Source organism: Mirounga angustirostris, unplaced genomic scaffold (genome assembly GCF_029215605.1).
Source record: "Mirounga angustirostris isolate CCGP_5_RB_7025 unplaced genomic scaffold, mMirAng1.0.hap1 SCAF_13, whole genome shotgun sequence".
NCBI lineage: Eukaryota > Metazoa > Chordata > Mammalia > Carnivora > Phocidae > Mirounga > Mirounga angustirostris.
This window is the reverse complement of record NW_026991721.1, coordinates 59,014,383-59,033,640: the sequence shown is the minus strand read 5'-3', so window position 1 is coordinate 59,033,640 and position 19,258 is coordinate 59,014,383. Positions and strand designations below refer to the sequence as shown.

The 19,258-nt window shown below is 38.9% G+C and overlaps 1 protein-coding gene and 1 pseudogene across 1 annotated transcript; both read right to left on the bottom strand.

Annotated features, from left to right (window-relative positions):
• Positions 1–5,197: 5,197 nt before the first annotated feature.
• On the bottom strand, positions 5,198–6,947 carry LOC123856467 (olfactory receptor 52D1-like). The gene is made up of 3 exons (XM_045892663.2): positions 6,853–6,947; positions 6,694–6,754; positions 5,198–6,196 (listed from the first exon to the last, which is right to left on the bottom strand). The coding sequence occupies exons 1-3, from the start codon at positions 6,945–6,947 to the stop codon at positions 5,198–5,200; spliced, it is 1,155 nt and encodes a 384-aa protein (XP_045748619.2).
• An 11,097-nt stretch (positions 6,948–18,044) lies between these two features.
• LOC123856468 (olfactory receptor 52D1-like) lies at positions 18,045–19,037 on the bottom strand (annotated as a pseudogene).
• Positions 19,038–19,258: the final 221 nt, after the last annotated feature.

Below are 19,258 nucleotides of genomic sequence, written 5' to 3'. Positions count from 1 at the left end.
CTCCAAGACCAAACAACATGATATTTTAAAAACAACCAGGCAAAATGCAACAAGAGACACACAGTAGATTAATAGCTTTGCTTTGCTAGTATGAACTCAATAAGCTAAGAAGTTGTAAAGGTGCTAGCATATTCTCAGGTGTATTGATCTATTAAAACAGCCAGCCACATGACTGAAGTTTTAAGAACAGAACTTCAAAGCAGTGGTACTTTAAGTAGAGCAGAAAAACTCACCTAAATATCCATTTTTAAAAAAGATTTTATTTATTTATTTGACAGAGAGCACAAGTAGGCAGAGCGGCAGGCAGAGGGAGAGGGAGAAGCAGAGCCCCCACCCAGCAGAGAGCCCGACGTGGGCTCGATCCCAGGACCCTGGGATCATGACCCAAGCGGAAGGCAGCCGCCTAACCAACTGAGCCACCCAGGTGCCCCACCTAAATATCCATTTTTAACTCAAAGTAGGTATGTTTGGAAAAAGCGTATTCAGCCTCATAATATGAAATTGTGTGTCGCACAAGCAGAAAGGAACTATTTAAACATACAAACTAAACAGGCTCACAAAGCTACATTTGACACTTCAGATAAGAATAAAGAAAATGACCAAGGTTCCCACAAATGCCTGCGCTCCTGCACACCCATAGGAGACACTCAGGAGAGGCTTGGAGTGGTACTTTCACTTCTGTCAAATGGAGCATGAGCTCAACATGGCTCAAGTTCACAACCAAAGGAGAAAGTAGAAAGCACTACAGGAAAAGAAGCCCTGCAGTGAAAGAAGAAACATGGTCTTTCTCAGAACTACCAGACAGTGAGGGGGACAGGGTGATCAAAGGAAAGGCACTGCCAGCTTCATTTGTCTCTATTCCTGGGTCTGTTTCACAACGTTTGTGTTGGAGGAGATGACACATGGATAGGAAAGTGTGATTTACCAAAGAAACAAAGTAGAAACATCCAGGAATGAATGAATAAAAAAAACAAACAAAATAAAGAATATGCCTGTTGGCTGATGTCAAAGGGGAGGAAAGCTAACTTGTAACTGGCAACAGCAGAGAAAGGAAATAAAAAACAAAACAAAAAAACCTGCTGCAAGTAAAAGAAGAAAGCTAAAGTATCTAGGAATATGGATGGGATAGTCATCATTGTGAGAAAGGGAACTAACTATATCCAGATGCTTGTATTTATGCATTAATATTTTAATATGTAAGGGAATTATGAGTATACATAACACATGTCTAAAGGCTTGACTTTGGGAACTGACATCACGTTGAAGTAGATGGATAATTTTACATCCTATTGTGTATCCTACCATATTTGATTGCCTTTCCGAGCACATGTATTATTTTAACAGCAACAACAGAAATTGGGATAGCAAACATAAACAACATTCTTATTTAGTTCTGGGTGAAAAAGAAAACTCGGAGAAAAATAAGGATTGAGGAGAACCATGCACATCATTAGAAGCTCTTTTTAGGAGCCCTTCAAAATATATATATTTTTAAAGATTTTATTTATTTACTTGACAGAGACAGAGATAGCGAGAGCAGGAACACAAGCAGCGGGAGGGGGAGAGGGAGAAGCAGGCTTCCCCCCGAGGAGGGAGCCCGATGTGGGACTCGATCCCAGGACCCTGGGATCATGACCTGAGCCGAAGGCAGACGCCTAATGACTGAGCCACCCAGGCGCCCCAAAATATTTTTAAGGATTATTTTTAGGGAATATCTGCTCGGGTTACCTGAGTTCACTTTGTGGAAATTGAGTTATCATAATAAAGATAGATGACTTTGTTACTAAAAGTTAGAAAATTCAGATAATAATTCTGTTGGATGGATGCAAGATGTGAGCTCCCTGTTAATCTCAAAGTCAGTCCACAGGCCTCCTGTGAGGCCTCAGTCGTGTGGACTGTTTCAGTAGATAATCCCCATGCCACTTCCTAATGCCCTTGGTCCCACTTCCTATTCAGCCACTGGTGCTTGACCAGTTCCAGGCAGGTGTAATCAGATAGCGGACATCAGGTCACACCTAGTTCCTTGCCATGGGACTTCCCCAACTCCATGGCATGGGACAGCCCAGCCACCAGCTCTGCTGCCATGTGTACACAACCACGAATTACTGGGGTTGAGGACATGAGCCCCACAGGAGCCTTGAGCTCCATAGGAGCCATTGGGTAGAATCCTCTCAGCTCTTGGGGATGACAATTCTGAAATGCATTTCCTAAGGCTCTTCAGCTGGTCCTGGCAGGGTTGGACACCAGTCTCCACTAGTCCTGTGTAACTGGATAAAAAATTCCCTGTATTGGCTTTTCCTCTTTTCAGTTTTCACTCCACCTGTTTTTCACACCACACCTCCTGTAATCACTTTTCTAAATAAAGCACTAATATGCAAGCTTTTGTCTTAGGCCCTGCTTTCTGGAACACCCAGAATATACTCCCCAGTGGTGAAAACTCCAGTTCTTCTGCCCTAGTACCTCAGACTCCAGTGAGAGTTGTTGCCTGCTTCAGAATTTTTTAGGAGTTAATTATATACAAAACCATTATATAATCATTTTGTTATAATAATTTGTAATTTATTTGGGGGCTTAGGACATCTCCAGGCAGAAATCCCTCAGGAAAGATAATGAAAATGAAATGGATTCAGCATTGATTCAGCCTCCAAAGACCTGACAGCCAAGCACAAAGTGATTTAAACTTGACCAAGATAACAAACATATGAACATTGTTCTGATTTTTGCATGGCTAGGAACAATTCTATAGGGTGAAGGGTAAACTAGTCAGTTGACATGTTTGTGAGCATAACAACACTGCAACCAGTATTAAGGTTAACTAGCTGCAAGCTTGTGAACTCCTTGCTTGCTGACATAAGGCCTTGCTCTGTAGCAGAACAAATTTACTCTCCTTGAAATTTGCAGCCTTGAGGAATGAAGGACTAGAACTCTCCCAGAAGATAAGTCCTGACTATATTCAAAAATAGCTGCCAGGGATGCCAGAGGGTCCATTCAGGTATCCACATGAGAGTAACTGCCTGCACACCTCCTCCTACATGGAGCGCCCCAACTTTTCCCCAAGCCTTCCCTTTAACACCTTCCGGTTGCACCTGGACAGGGAAGATGTCTTTGAGACATTAGTCCACCAACTTCCCAAGTTGCCGGCTTCCTGAAAAAGCAACCTTTCTCTCCACCATCACTTGTCTCTCTGGTATGGATTTTCCAAGCAGCAAGCAGCAAACCCTGAGTTGGGAATCAGTCTGTGTCCCATATCATCATCTGGCACATTTATAGCAAGGCCACAGGAGAGAAATCAAGCTCATCCTGAAGTAAGAACAATCAACCACAGATTAATAATACTTGTGAAGAAGGAAAAATGCTCAGCGAGAAAGGCAGACATAGTCAGGCTTCCTGCAGTGGCTTCTTCGATTTTCTAGTTTCCCAAGTTTTCCCAGAGTCAGCTGCTACTGCCAGGGTTCCCCACACATTCTCCCAAGTGTATGGTGTTCAAGACTTAGTAAATTTTTAGCCCACAATATCAGTAAAACAGAGAAAGACTTCTCATGTTTATAGAACAGCTCACCAAAAAACAGAAGGAAAACTATTTGCAGCAGGTGGATTCCCTTCTGTACCTGAAATCCTTTCAAATCATGAAAAGAAAACCACTCTGAGATCTCAGCAAAACCTAAGCCTCCTGCTATCACAGCTCCTCAGATGATGAGTGCCTCAGGCCTGTTCACTCTCTGCTACTTATTTGTCAATTAAATTATTAATCATCAAACCTTGTGCTCAAGGTTTTGTTTTGGTTTGAATTGTGTCTATGTTTTGTGGAGGATTCAATGTCTGACCTTGGTACTCCTTTCAGACAGGCAGGACCCTGCTCCTCACCCTCTGCTCCTGATTCTTCCATTCATAGAAAAGACATTTCCTATTCAATCCTCATTTTTTTTTGCCTTGAAGGTTGTGCCCCTTATTTCAAGTACTGAAATATCCTACCTTTCTCAATCCTTGTTACTGAACTGTTCAGGCTACTGGAAACATTTATTTATTATTTCTTACAGCAGGCACAACATTCTAAAGAAGTTTCATTCATCTCCCTCCAGTTGTAGTATCGTAAGAGTTCCATCTAAATAGTGGCCATGTGGCATTAAGGATAGGCATCTTTTCACTGAATTTTGCCTCATATACGAGTTCTACAATAGGATGAAAACACTAGAATCTTTCTGCTTTCAAGCTCCATGCAACTTCTAGTACTTGCCATTACAACCACATTAATTCTCCAGAGAAGAAAGAATATCCTCTGAATGTAATGATTCCCACATCTGGGCACAGGATCTGACCTCCACAGCTGCCATGAGTACCTGTTCAGGACTTCTTCCTGGACACCCACAGAAATTGCCTTGCAGAGGTCTGTAATCAAAGAGTTCCAGTATAAAACAGACTTTTACAACTAAAACCACTAAGGGGACATTCTCAGAAGTTCTCCTTGTAAGAGAATCTTGCCAAACCATGAATTAGTTGAGAGGAGCAGGAGAGGTGACTCTGGGAGTTTTTACAAGTATAAAATTAGGTCAAATGCTTTTAAACCTTTAGGCTCAGGAGCTTGCATTTTTTCTTTTTCCTCTGAAATGTCTCTGAGTGTAGATTATATCTCCTGTGCATATTCCTTGGTTCTTCATGGAGACAATAAAGTCTTCTACCCACAGGTAAGGGCAGCCAGCAAAGAAAATAACATAGTAACTACAAATACTATCTTGTACTTTCCTTCTCCCTTCTCACTGTTCCCAATCTGTACCTCCACTTCCCCTTAAACACTCAAATACAAATGCACACTCACACCCAACACACCTTGGCTTTGCATGGCACGGTGGTGGGCAAGTCATTCTTTCTTTTATGTTGCCTGCATAGGAAACATTCCACCTTATTTCACGTATGTTCAGCAAGTGCTGTTGTTTGGAGTCCTTTTACAAACATGATCACATACAATTCGCCCAACCAACATGTCAGTATGGAAAGACTGTATCACTACCTTCATTTCAAAGGGGATGATAGTCTTACTTCAGAGTTACTGAAAGCAAGGAAGTCTCCTGTGACTTAGCCTCTGTATCTAAGGATTCTGGTAGTCAATCTGACCACATGACACATTTCTGCCACTTGAAAATTTGCCCAGAAACTGTTTCCATTTAACATTTTTTTCCTCATAGACACCAGTGCTGGATGATCAGACAAGCTTCTGACCATGGGCAATGGTTATGGGCTCCTTCTTCCAGCACCCATATTTGGTCAGTTTGTCCTGAAACTCCTTGGTTTTCACTGCATAAATAATAGGATTGAGCATTGGAGGTACAAGGAAGTAGAGGTTTCCAAGAATGGTGTGCACATGGGGTGGAATTCCCCTGCCAAAGCGGTGAGTGAGAAAAGAGAACAGGGAAGGTGTGTAAAAGATAAGCATAACACAGATGTGTGTGGTGCAGGTGTTGACTGCTTTGTGGTGGGCTTCTTTAGAAGACAGTCGCAGGACAGCCTGGATGATAAGCACATAAGAGGAGGCAATAGCTGAGATGTCTAGCCCTGCAACCAACAAGGCCACCACCAGGCCATATATCCGGTTGACTGTGGTGGCCACACACACCATCTTCACCACAGCCATGTGCTCACAGTAGGTGGTTGGGATTACATGATTTGCATGAAAAGGCATGTTCTGGAGGAGAACAGGCATGGGCAGAATGAAAAAGATGGCTCTCACTAAACTGAGTAGGCCAATGAGCCCAATGCGACTATTGGAAAGAATGGTGGCATAGCGCAGGGGCTCACAGATGGCCACATAGCGGTCAAAGGCCATGGTCATCAGGATGGCAGACTGCAAGGCAGATATGGAGTGGATGAAGAACATTTGGACCAGACAGCCCACATAGCTGATCTCACTCTGGCCAAACCAGAAGATGCACAGCACCTTGGGAATGGTGGTAGTGGACATGCCCAGGTCTGTGAAGGCCAACATGCAGAGGAGAAGGAACATGGGCTTGTGCAGGGAGCGCTCTGTGCAGATGATGAAGATGATGGTGCAATTCCCAAGAATGGTGACAAAGTACATGGAAGAGAAGGGGATAGAGATCCATCTGTGTTTGTCCTCCATCCCTGGAATGCCTTGGAGAATGAAGAAAGGAGGATGACCCAGGGAGGCATTGCAAACGGTCATGGTGTCACCTTGGTGCAGTTCCTGAGAAGAACAATAAAATCCTTCATGAGCCTCAAACGTAAAAGAATCAAGGGTTTCAAAATGGAAAGCAAAACGTGGAGTGCTTAGATACACAAAAATTTTTCTGAAATCAAGACGATATATTTTCCATATCATAGTTGAATATTATATGCTTTATTATATAACATATTGAACTATTCCATAATAATGTGGTCTTCCAACATTAATATCTCACAGAATATATTCATTTGGAATATTTTTATTAAGGATGCACTTAATCATTGTTCACATATAAAGCATGTCAGTAAGTATATGAAAATATATTTTGTGAATTTTTGAATATGTCTCCACTTGAAGAAGGGAACTTGAAGAATATGAAACAAAAAATGGATAGATATACCATGAAAAATGACAGAATATTTAATACCACTCACAGTAAACATAAGATGAAATAGGTCAACAAAAGAGCTTTCCACAAATAAGATAGCTTAAGTGCTTAACAGAATTGTTCACCATACCTTGAAGGATCCATGTTTGCAGCACATAAGGGATTTGCAGGGACCTCTGATGACAACTGTTCTATGAGGAACAAAGGGATCAGGTGACAGGCTTGTGGGCACCTGAGACTAGGCTGCCAGAATGGGACTGTGAAGCGCAGCTCACCAGGAACCACTTACCTGGATGTGAGGCAGAGTGTGGGAAGCTGGGCCCAGACAACTTCTTCAAACATGTGTGTCTGAGTGTGGACAGCTGTCTGTAGCTGTATATACATGCACAGCCATATGGATCCTGGACAACACACTCAGGGCCCCGCATGTCCCCCTCCTCACTCTTGGGCACTGAGAAGCCCTGGTGTGGCCATCTAAGTCACCTAAAGAAAGGCCCCCTGGGTGCCCAGAATTAGCTCTTTGCCACTCCCTCATTCCCCAAAAACACACAAACCAGGCACCACTGCTATTATATGCAAACTTGAACCTAGAGGTTTCCCTGAGCTCCCAGGAGATGGGGCTGGTTGACCCCAGGGGTTCTGGGCATGTTGCAGTCTTTGGCAGTCATGGAGGAGCCTGTGGAAAGAGGCTGAAGTTAAAGCTGAATCTGGAACTAGATTAGGGTCTGGGAGTTTGTATCCCAAAAGCCCTCTTTCCCAAGTGTGTGTAGGTGTGGGAGCCCAGCCGTGCCTTACTCCGTGGCAGGGTTAGTCATGCTCCTGAAGGCACCAGAGGTACTGAGCCTGTTGCTGGACACTCTGATAAAATGTTAGCTGCTCTAGTTCTATCTATCCTTAGCATCCTCCAGATTCTTTACTCTATCTTGTTTCTCTGGCCAATGGCTTTGCCCTAGACATTCTCTCTCTCCCAGTGCCCAAGGTGTTTTCTGCAATCCCACCTCTCATGTTCCAACATCCCCTCAACTTTTGGGTCCAGACGTGGCCATGTTTCTTTCTTATTAGCTCAGAGGAAGAAAGTTTGTCAAAAATTCTGCCATGTCCATTGCAGAATGCATAAACCAACACCATACATTGTCAAAATCATGCAAAATCATTTCAGGAGTGGGACTCAGAGGACCAGATTCTAAATCATGGTGTAGTGCAAGTTCTTTTTACAAACAGGCCCTCTAGGGTGTCTTTGTTCTGAGTCAGGTGTCAACTGGAGGTAAGAAGTGGCTGAGGGAAGGAGTAGCAGAATGAAGGACCTGACACAATCTATATATCAACAGAAAGAATCACCAACAAAAATAGACAAACAGCGATGCATCTGCTCATAAACACATCTGCACAGCTTCCCCTGAAGAAAGCTTGTTCTAGTATCATGCCAAAATTCTGGGCTCAGTCATTCTTTCCTCTCTGCCCCAGGGAGATCCTGATGGATAATAATGACAGGTAGTAACCAGCAAAACTCCTTTTTTCCTAGCCCTACTGTCTTAGTTTTACGTTCATGATCCAGAGAACTCCCTGCATACTCCTAAAGAATCTTTTCTTGTAGAATATTCCAAAGTTTTCTAAGTGCCATGGTGTTGCCCAGAATATCTGTGACCTCTCAGTCACAAGTTTGAAGCTTGTTCTTTGGATAATCACACTAGTCAGGGAGAATAGCCCTGGTCTGATTTCTCCCCAAGTATTGTACCCTGATCACTAGCATCATGCTTGTCACACATTGGGCAGATAGTAAGAGTCAAATGAATAAGGGGATGAATAAGCCCATGAATAAATTCTTTAAATATGAATTAAGTGTGTCCTAGTTTATGAGATCTTACATGGTTTGTTTTCTTGTGTTCATAAAAAGCAAAGACACAACTACTTGAAGGCTATGCCTTCTTCAATGAATTCATAAATCACGGCCAATCCAAACAAATTTCAATGATTCATTCTTTTTAGAATCTTGACAAAATTCTGAAATTTAACTGGAAGAACAAGTATCTGAAAATAATAATGATATAACAGAGGGGACCTTACCCTCCTAAAAATTAAAAGGTATTATAAAATGTTGCAAACAATGAGCCTATGGTGTAGAAATAGACAACTTATTTGAGCAGAATGGCATCAATACAAATACCAAAGTATGTATACAGACAATATCCAAAAACAGTAGGGAAAAGATGGATAACAGATAATATAATTATATAGAAATAAATAAATCTTAGCATCTCACATCACTCAGGATGTTTTGATGTCTACTAATGTGAAGTCTAGGTTCTTTATTTTAATGTATTTTGGATACACAAAGGTTATAAAGAATAATCTAGCATATATTCATATATTCACAATGTAGATTAAGAAGAAAATGTTACAAACATTGTAAGATCTGCCTGTGTAGCTTATTCCTGTGGCATTTATTTCCCTTTCCCTTAAGAGATGAATTGTATCAACACTTGACATGACCAAGGAGGCTGACAGCAAATACACAATCACTGTCAAAATCAGCTAGATCCTGCATTTCCCTATAAAATTCCCTAGCCCTTTACTCCATGCAGACTTGCAGTTTCTTGAAGGTCATAGCCTGTTTCAGGCTCCAGCAAAGCAATAAAGCTACTATCCTCTTTATCCCAAACTCTGTCTTTGCATTATATTTTGGCTCTGAAGTATGGATGTCTGTTTTCAACAATACCACATATAATTCATAGATTTATTTGAATGAAGATAATCTATTTAATTCATTTTCTTTGATAAACATTTAGTTGGTTTACAATTATTATAATTCTATTGTTGATAATATTCTTATATAAGTCTACCTTATTCACTTGTGCATTGTGCCTCTCAGGCTTGTATTTGTGAAGTTTCTGTTTTATAGGATATGTATATCTCTAATTTTGCTAAATATTATAAATTGATCCTTGAAGTGGTTGATTCATAGTTAATATCCCACTAGCAATGAATAAATGTTCCTATTTCTCTATATCATCACTAATTGTTAGTGTTATTTGATTTTTGTTTTAATTTTGCCAATCTGAATGGTGTTTTTTTAAGTTTTTATTAATTTTTATTTTTTTATTGCGTTTTTATTTTTATTGCGTTTTCCTTATTACTCAGATGGTTGAGGGTTGTTTTCAGGAAAGGTTGAAGTGTGAAGCTTCTGGTTGTCTTTTCCCAATGGGTGCTACCTCCTCTTGGTCACTATTTTGACTATACACAGTGTTATTGACAACCAGGGATGCTCACTTGAGCCTTTGGAATCCAGAATTGGTAATTTGGCCAACCCTAAGTAACTATAAGCATTGGGTAGAGATTCATTTTCTTAGTTTTATTAGATTGTTAATCACGTAGAAAATTGTTTAAGTTAGACATTGTTTCAGTTATTTATTGTTGTATAACAAATCACTTCAGACTTAGTAGCTTAAATCAACATTATTTTGCTCATGAAAGTGAAATTTTAGTGCCCAGCGGGGACAGCTTGTTTCTGTTCCCCCAGTGATGATGGGGACAGATTGAAGGCTGATTCTATTTGGCATCAGAGAAGGGACAGGAATCATCTGGCTACTGGCTTACTCCAGGGTCTGGTGTCTGGGCTGGGAGGATTTAATAGCTAACGGCTGGAACAGCTAGGAATCCTCATGAATCTCTCTTCATTTCTAGATGATATAATGGCAACTTCAGAGAAGCTGGAATACTTACATGTGAATGAGAGAGAAGAACCAAGAGGAAGAAGGAGGGCAACGGTGAGGGGACAGTGGGGAGAGGAGAGAGACCAGTCTGTATTTCCTTCCATAATGTGGCTTCAGAAGTAAGTCATACTCTGTCACTTCTGACACTAGAACTGAGACACTAAAGCCAACTCATATTTAAGGGGAGGGAACATAGCTTGTATCTCTCAGTGGAACGTCAAGGTCATTTCATTAGAAGAATGCAGAATAGGATACATTGGTGTAATTATGTTTTTATCATCTGCCATGGACATCATTAAATTTAAAATTTTTTCTAAGGCAAATTGGATACATATATATAGACAGAGATTCCAATATTCCCAATCCTGATTCACTTCATTTCCCTGATTCCTTTTTTAATTACAGTATAATTAACATACAATGTTATATTTGTTTCAGGTGTACAATATAATGACTCAGCAATTCTATACATTTCTCAGTGCTCATCAAGATAAGTGTACTCTTAATATCCTTTATCTATTTCACCCATTCCCCCACCTACCTCCCCTCTGGTAACCACCAGTTTGTTCTCTGTATTTAAGAGACTGTTTTCTTCATTTGTCTCTTTGTTGTTTTGTTTCTTAAATTCCACATATGAGTAATATCTTATGGTATTCATCTTTCTCTGATTGACTTATTTCACTTAACATAATATCCTCTAGGTCCATCCATGTTGTTACAAATGGCAAGATTTCATTCTTTTTCATAGCTGAGTAATATTTCATTTTATATATAATCTTTATCCATTCATCTATGGATGGATACTTGGGTTGTTTCCATATCATGGCTAAGGTAAATAATGCTGCAATGAACATTTTCAAATTAGTGTTTTTGTTTCTTGGGGGATAAATATCCAGTAGTGGAATTACTATTTTTCTTTTTTTGAATTAGTGGGGTTTTTTTGGGGGGAAGGGGGTAACTAACTACCCAGTAGTGGAATTCCTGGATTGTATGGTACTTCTATTTTTAATTTTTTGAGGAACAACCATACTCTTTTCCACACTGCTGCACCAATTTGCATTCTCACCAATAGGGCAAGAGGTTTCCTTTTTTTCCACATCCTGACCAATGCTTAATATTTCTTGTGGTTTTTTTTTTTAATTTTAGCCATTTTGACAGGTGTGAGGCAATATCTCATTGTAGTTTTGATTTGCATTTCCCTGATGATGAGTGATGGTGAACATCTTTTCATGTATCTGTTGGCTATCTGTATGTCTTCTTTAGTAAAATGTCTATTCAGGTCCTCTGCTTATTTTAATTGAATGATTTGGTTTTTGGTATTGAGCTGTATAAGTTCTTTATATAACCAAGGAGGTGAAAGACCTGGACTCTGAAAACTATAAAAAAATGATGAAAGAAATTAAAGATGACACAAACAAATGGAAAAATATTCCATGCTCATGGATTGGAAGAATTAGTATTGCTAAAATGTCCATACTACCCAAAGCAATCTACAGATTTAATGCAATCTCCATCAAAATACCAACACCATTTGTCACAGTATTAGAATAAATAATCCTAAAATTTGTATGGAACCACAAAAGACCCCGAATAGCCAAAGCAATCTTGAAAAAGAACAAAGCTGGAGGTATCACAATCCCTGATTTCAAGATATAATATAAAGCTATAGTAATCAAAACACTATGGTACTGGCACAAAAATAGACACACAGATCAATGGAACATAATGGAGAGTCCAGAAATAAACCCATGCTTATATGGTCAACTAATCTATAACAATGGAGGCAAGAATATACAATGGGTAAAGACAGTCTCTTCAAAAAATGGTGCTGCATGCAAAAAAATGAAACTGGACCATCCTCTTCCACTATACACAAAATAAACTTAAGATGGATTAAAGACCTAAATGTGAGACCTGAAACCATAAAACTCCTAGAAGAAAACATAGGCAGTAATTTTTCTGACAAGAGCAGTAGAAACATTTTTCTAGATATGTCTCCCAGGCAAGGGAAACAAATCCAAAAATAAACAAGTGAGACTATATCAATACAAAATATTTTGCACAGCAAACCATCAACAAAACAAAAAGGCAGCCTACTGAATAGGAGAAGATATTTGCAAATGGTATATCCAATAAAGGGTTTATATCCCTGATTCTTTTTAAAAATAATGTAGCACAAGCACAATTACAAACCCACTAAGAATTTGTGATGGTTAATTTTATGTGTCAACTTGACTGGGCTAAGAGATGCCTAAAGAGCTAGTAAAACTATTTGTGGGTGTGTCTGTGAGAGTGTTCGGGAGGTGGACCAGGTAATAGTAGTCCCTAATGTGGGCAGGCATCATCCAATCCACTGAGGGCCTGAATAGAACTAAAAGGGAGAGAAAAGGTGAATTTGCTTTCTGTTTGAACTGGACATCCATCTTTTTCCCTTGAACATCAGCATTCCTGATTCTCAGGCCTCAGGTCTCATACTGAGCCTCACATCATCAGTTCCTTAGTTTTCAAACTTTCAGTCTCAGACTGAATTACACCACTGGCTTTCCCAGGACTCCACTTTACAGACAGCAGATTGTGGGGCTTCACAGACTCTAAAATTGTATGAGCCATTTTTTTTTTAACTTAACTTCTCCTTTCCCTACAGCGTGAGTTTCCTGAAGTCACATACTGTGCCTTATTCAACTGTGAAATTCAATGCCCATCATACCTAGTACATAATTGATCCCACAATAAATCTCTTCTTTTATCTGTCTGTCTATCATCTTCCCATCAATCTACTTATTTACCTATCTCTGTAATCATCTATCAATCTATCTCCTATTGGTCCTGTTTCCCTGGAAAACCTGACTAATAAAAAATCCTGTGCTCTAATAAAAGGTGCCCAAAGGTTAGTCTTTGGAGGAAATTTTGATGTGCACAAGATATTTCATTTGTGAGGCACCTAAAACAAAAAGTAAATAATGTAGCCAATGATCTGCTTTCTTTAACTAGCATGAGTAGTGTTACAAACATAGACTCAAAAGTCTCCCTGTTATCTTCCTGAGTCACTCCAAAAAGGGAAAAGCCTATTGAAGACCTATTAAGTTCCTACATTCTGTCTGGGTAGAGCCAGAAGATGCAAAACTGTGACTGCAGAAGACTAACTGACATGGTCCTGAAAATCATTTAAAGTGATATGATTTCTAACATACCTCTTACTCTCCCTCTGCTCCAACATGTAACATTTTTACATGTTAATCTGTGGCTAATTCTCCCTTCTTCCTTCCCTCTTTCCTTCCTTTCCCCTTCCCTCCCTTTCTTCCTTCCTTACTTCTTTTTCTCTTTTTTTCTCTCTCTCTGTCTCTTTCTCTTTCCCTTTTTATTCCTTCTCTTTCTTCCTCTCTTTTAAAAAAGTTTAAGGATTATTGGCCCCCAAAATTGTTCTTTTGGTTTATGCCCACTTTAAAATTGTCTATTCCAGATAAATCTAATATGTATAATATAAAATTAACCTATTTTTTCTTTTAAGGAAATGGCTGAAATTTATTAAGATTATAAATTCTCTATAATATATACATTGTTTTATTATCTTAATATAATTGGTTATGTTTTAAAACTTTAGTTGATAGCCCTTAATTTATAATTTTATATTTGTATATTTGTATGTTTCTGTAATTCTATTTATATTGATACAAATATACATCAAAAAATTTAAAAATCCATAAATAATGAAGAAAATAATATAACAGCTCAAAAATATAGATCTTTAAACATTTTCTCTTTTGGCTTTCAATTGCTTTATCAAAAGTTCATTTTTAAAAAATATATAGTAAAGGTTTTAATAAGCAAGTTTCTTATGGTTTTGTGTTCTCAGTATATTACCTTTATTATCTTGCATTATTTATGTCTTATATTCATATCTTGTCTTCTCTGATAATTTTCTTTGACTTTATATTTCCCAAAGTAAGGCTTTGATTTCAAAATAAGAAAAATGGTAAGATGTCTTGATACTTAAACTATCTTTGAGTTGTCTAAATAACCATTACTTATCATAAAGATTTGCTTGCATACTTCCTTTTTTTAAAGCATAATAGAAATAATTAGGCTTGTTTCACATTCTCTTTTTTTTAATTTTTTAATTTATATTCAATTTATTTATTTATTTATTTATTTAAAGATTTTATTTATTTATTTGAGAGAGAGAGAATGAGAGACAGAGAGCCCGAGAGGGAAGAGGGCAGAGGGAGAAGCAGACCCCCTGCTGAGCAGGGAGCCCGATGTGGGACTCAATTCCAGGATTCCAGGATCATGACCTGAGCCGAAGGCAGTCGCTTAACCAACTGAGCCACCCAGGCGCCCGAATTTATATTCAATTTAGTTCCCATATAGTGTATTATTACTTTCAGGGGTATTTGGTGATTCATCAGTTGCATATAACACCCAGTACTCATCACAAAAGGTGCCCTCTTTAGTGCTCATCATCAGTTACCCCTTCCCCCCAGATACCTCCCCTCCAGCAACCCTTAGCTTGTTTCCTACAGTTGAGTCTCTTATGTTTTTGCATTCTCCAAATTTTAATTCTATTGTGAGAGCTCTCTCATTATCCATATTAAGATAAACTTTTTGATGATTGTTCACTTTTTAGATTAGATAAAACATATTCATTTTTTAAATTAATTAATTTTTATTATGTTAATCACCATACATTACATCATTAGTTTTTGATGTAGTGTTCCATGATTCATTGTTTGCGTATAACACCAGGTGCTCCATGCAGTACGTGCCCTCCTCAATACCCACCACCAGGCTAACCCATCCTCCCACCGCTCTCCCCTCTAGAACCCTCAGTTTGTTTTTCACAGTCCATCATCTCTCATGGTTCGTCTCCCCCTCCGATTCCCCCCCTTCATTCTTCCCCTCCTGCTCTCTTCTTCTTCTTTTTTTTTTTTAACGTATAATGTATTATTTGTTTCAGAGGTACAGATTTTTATATTTAAAGATACAAAAATATATTAGTAACATACATTATGGAATAAACAAGAACCTTGAACATTTGTTAATATCTTTACTGTCCATAATTAATTCTTACTAATAGGATACTTATGTGATACTAAAAGGGTAATCACAGATTAAAAATCTTTAAAAGTTAATTGTGTGTTATCAATCAGTTGGGAATTCCATTTTGATAATGCTAGTTAAGATGATAAACTGACTGTAGCTATTTAAGATTATCAACAGATTATCACCAACCGCCTTCCCATACCAACCACCTATTTACCCTCTACCATACAATCTTAAAAGAAGAGATAGGATATTTTGGAAACACCATCAAAAAGAGATTACCCTGATTCTCACTAAGAGAAGACTTCTCAGGTACTGTAAATAACCAGCACAGCAGTGAAGCCCCAAAGAATAATCCTTGAATACATGTTTCCAGCTAACAATGTCCCTTTTCTAATGAAAATTATTTTTTATTTTATTTTATTTTTTTAAAGATTTTATTTATTTATTTTGAGAGAGAGAATGAGAGAGAGAGCACATGAGAGGGGGGAGGGTCAGAGGGAGAAGCAGACTCCCTGCTGAGCAGGGAGCCCGATGCGGGACTCGATCCCGGGACTCCAGGATCATGACCTGAGCTGAAGGCAGTCGCTTAACCAACTGAGCCACCCAGGCGCCCCTCTAATGAAAATTATTAAGGAATCCACATATTGGAACCTTAAGACTCCTCCAAAAGCAGACAATCCTTGGAGGGCAACAGCTCACCCCAAATTTTCTGCTTATCAGATGATGACACAAAGTGTCCAGCCTCTAGGCAAGAAAACAAACCAAGATTAATTTTTGAGATCTCTGTTCTCTTTTATTAATTTGCTTTATTACTAATCTTCCATATTATCATAGTTTGGTATATTTTGCCAGTCTTGAATTGGTTTTAATAATTTTCAACAGAGGAGATAGGTATCACAGTTACTTAATTGTCCTTTCCCCAAAATATAGGAAGCACCTTATTACAATTACTTTTTGATAGAATTTTTTATAGAGATGGCTTAGTTATTTGGCATAGGAACCATGAGAAGATTAAAACCAAGATACAGACAGGTCATACCTTTTTGCCTCAGACCAGTGGAAAGAGGGCCTAGTATTAGGATGGATCATAAATTAATGATTATTTCATTGTAAGAAAAAATAGGATTATCTTAACATGTACGTATTTTCCTCTTTAATAGTATCTTTTACACCTTGTCACTGCAAATGCCATATTCTGTTGAATTACTTTACTTCCTCTCTCTCTAGAGTGTGAATTTTCTGAAGTCACACACTGTGTCTTATTCACCTGTGAAATTCAATGCCTATTGTACCAATTACATGGTTGATCTTCAATATATACTTTTGAATGAATGTTCAGCTAAAGGGATAAATAAATAAACAGTCTTTCTAAAGTTCTTGCAAAAGGCCTATTTTTGTTGTTGTTAGTAGATTAGAGATGTCCAAAGGCTGGGCAGAGGTAGGAATGGAGAGTTATTGCTTAATGGTTATTAAGTTTTTATTTGTGGTGACAAAATGTTTGGAAATACATAGTGCTGATAGTTATACAACATACTGGTTTGAAAGGCAAATTTTATGTGATATATTTTATAATAGCACAATAAAAATTCTTTTTGATCTCTGCTTATATGACCCTTATGCTTATGCTTCAAACATCACATTACAAATTAAATCAAGTCTTTATAAGTTGAATCTCAGATCTTAGAAAAAGAAAGATATGGATACTGAAGTTGAAAAGTGGCACAAATGCCTTAGAAGATGGAGAATTTCTGGTCAAAGACAACATACAGAAAAAGTGGCTCAGGAGAAGATTGATGTATTGTGTATGAGGGTAGACTGGTTACTTGCTTTCATCCCTTTCAAGGTATCCAAAAACAAACACCCCAGCTATGGAAGGCAAGCCTGTGCTAAAGTATGAAGTTCAGCTATTTGCAGAAAGCAACTTGTCAGCTCTGATTAACCTGTGTTACCCTGGCTAGCATCAGCAGGAAACTCTTTGTCCCCAGGATTTGTATATACCCAAAGCGTTGACTAGATGAGGCAAACAAAAGGTCAGACTACCTCCATAGTGGCCCACAAAATCATTTACATGTAAATCAAGTTCATTTCAGAGAATATCAGGGAAGAATACAAAGATCAACAGAAATGAAGTGAATATATTAGCTACAAAGTGTCATTTTTTGAAGCAATTCTTTGAGAAACTTGAGTTACGGCTTTCCCGTTGATACATGTGCTTCCAGACTTCTTACAAAGCGTCACTTAGCAATCATCTCCATTAGTTTAAATCTAATGCCAGACCCAGAGGATCCTGGGCTGCCTCAGCCCATCTCTCATCTAGGGTTGACACTCCTACTGCAAACACTCTTGGTTTAAGAAAGTGCTGACAATCAATCAATCAATATGTATGTGTGTTTTATTCTCAATTTCTTGAAGCTATACGTGAGTAAATCTTTTCTGATCACTTTTCCTCTTTCCAGCGCTGGGTTTTCTGAACATAGAGTAACTTAACTGGCTCTTATTGTCAAATGTACTACAACAATGCCTCCTGATATTTTCCTACAAAGATTCAAAACCTACGGGCCTATTGATGAGCCACATAATAGCCTTACAGGAAAATAATATTCTGTAGATTTAGCAGGTATAAATGTGTTGTTCTAAATACTTCAAAAAGTTTCAGATAATACATGATACTGACTTGCTAGAACTAGCAGAAACAGAAATCTCTAGTCCAAGGAAGATGACGGATTAATTATAACTTTTTCCATTGGTCCTTGGGGTACATAGAGATTCTAGCTACCTCCTTCCCATAAAAAAAGCCAAATATTCTCAGGCAGATCTGTTTGGTATTAATGCCATAGACCAGGGGGTTGAGAACAGGGGCACAAGGAGATAGAGATTTGCAAGTACAATGTGGACATGAGGAGGTACTTGGTGACCAAAGTGGTGGGTGAAAAAGAAAAAAAAGGCAGGTACATAGAAAACAAGAATCACACAAACGTGGGCTCCACAAGTGCTAAATGCTTGGAATTGGGCATCCTTGGACGGCAGGTGTAGCACAGCCCGCAGGATCAGGCCATAGGAGGTGGTGATGAGGACCACATCCATGCCAGTGACTGAAAGTGCCATAGTGAGACCATAAATGGTGTTGGGCCTGATGCTGGCACAAGCCAGCTTGGCAATGCCCATGTGCTCACAGTAGGTGTGAGGTATGATGTGATGTCCCCAGAAGGGTAAATGTTCGATGAGAATGACAAAGGGAAAAACAAAGAGGAGGCCATGGACCACACATGCCAGACCAATCTTTCCAATCACTGTGGCATTAAGGATGGATGTATAATGAAGCGGATGGCAGATAGCCACAAAGTGGTCAAAAGCCATGGCCAGTAGAACAGCCGACTCTGTGGCAAAGACAGTGTGAACAAAAAACATCTGTGTGAGACAGCCATGGTAGGAAATTATGTGGGACCTAAGCCAGAAGATTGTTAGCATTTTGGACAATGTGGTGGAAGAGAATCAGGTCAGGGATAGAAAATAGGCACAGGAAGAGGTACATTGGCTCATGCAGAGTTCTATCTGTCATGATGATGTAGAGGATGGTGCCATTCCCAATGAGAGTTAGGATATACATAGAGCAGAAGGGGATGGCAGCCCACACGTGCTGGTCTTGCATCCCAGGGATTCCAAGTAGAATAAATGTGGAAGGATGGAAGGCAGTGTCATTGGTGACTGACACAGAAAGCATAATGATGAAGAGAACACATGGCTTTATCTCCCTGAAAGTGGTTAGAAAATGAAATGAATCATCCTAGATGTCATTTATTCCTCCCACATAATCATTCAATTTCTTGCCTCTCTTTCATTCCCACCAATTCTACTCCAATTCATGCCTTCCTCACGTCTTGCCTGGGGTATTAAAATAGCTTTGTAACTAATATGCCTACTTCTAGGATTTCCATCTTCCAG

What these genes read in the sequence shown, in the direction of transcription:
- LOC123856467 (XM_045892663.2), bottom strand. Translation starts at nt 6,947, where the DNA reads ATGTATATACAGCTACAGACAGCTGTCCACACTCAGACACACATGTTT. An exon ending in ACACTCTGCCTCACATCCAG is followed by an intron (nt 6,755 to 6,852) that starts GTAAGTGGTTCC and finishes TGTTCCTCATAG; the next exon opens with AACAGTTGTCATCAGAGGTC. An exon ending in GCAAACATGGATCCTTCAAG is followed by an intron (nt 6,197 to 6,693) that starts GTATGGTGAACA and finishes TGTTCTTCTCAG; the next exon opens with GAACTGCACCAAGGTGACAC.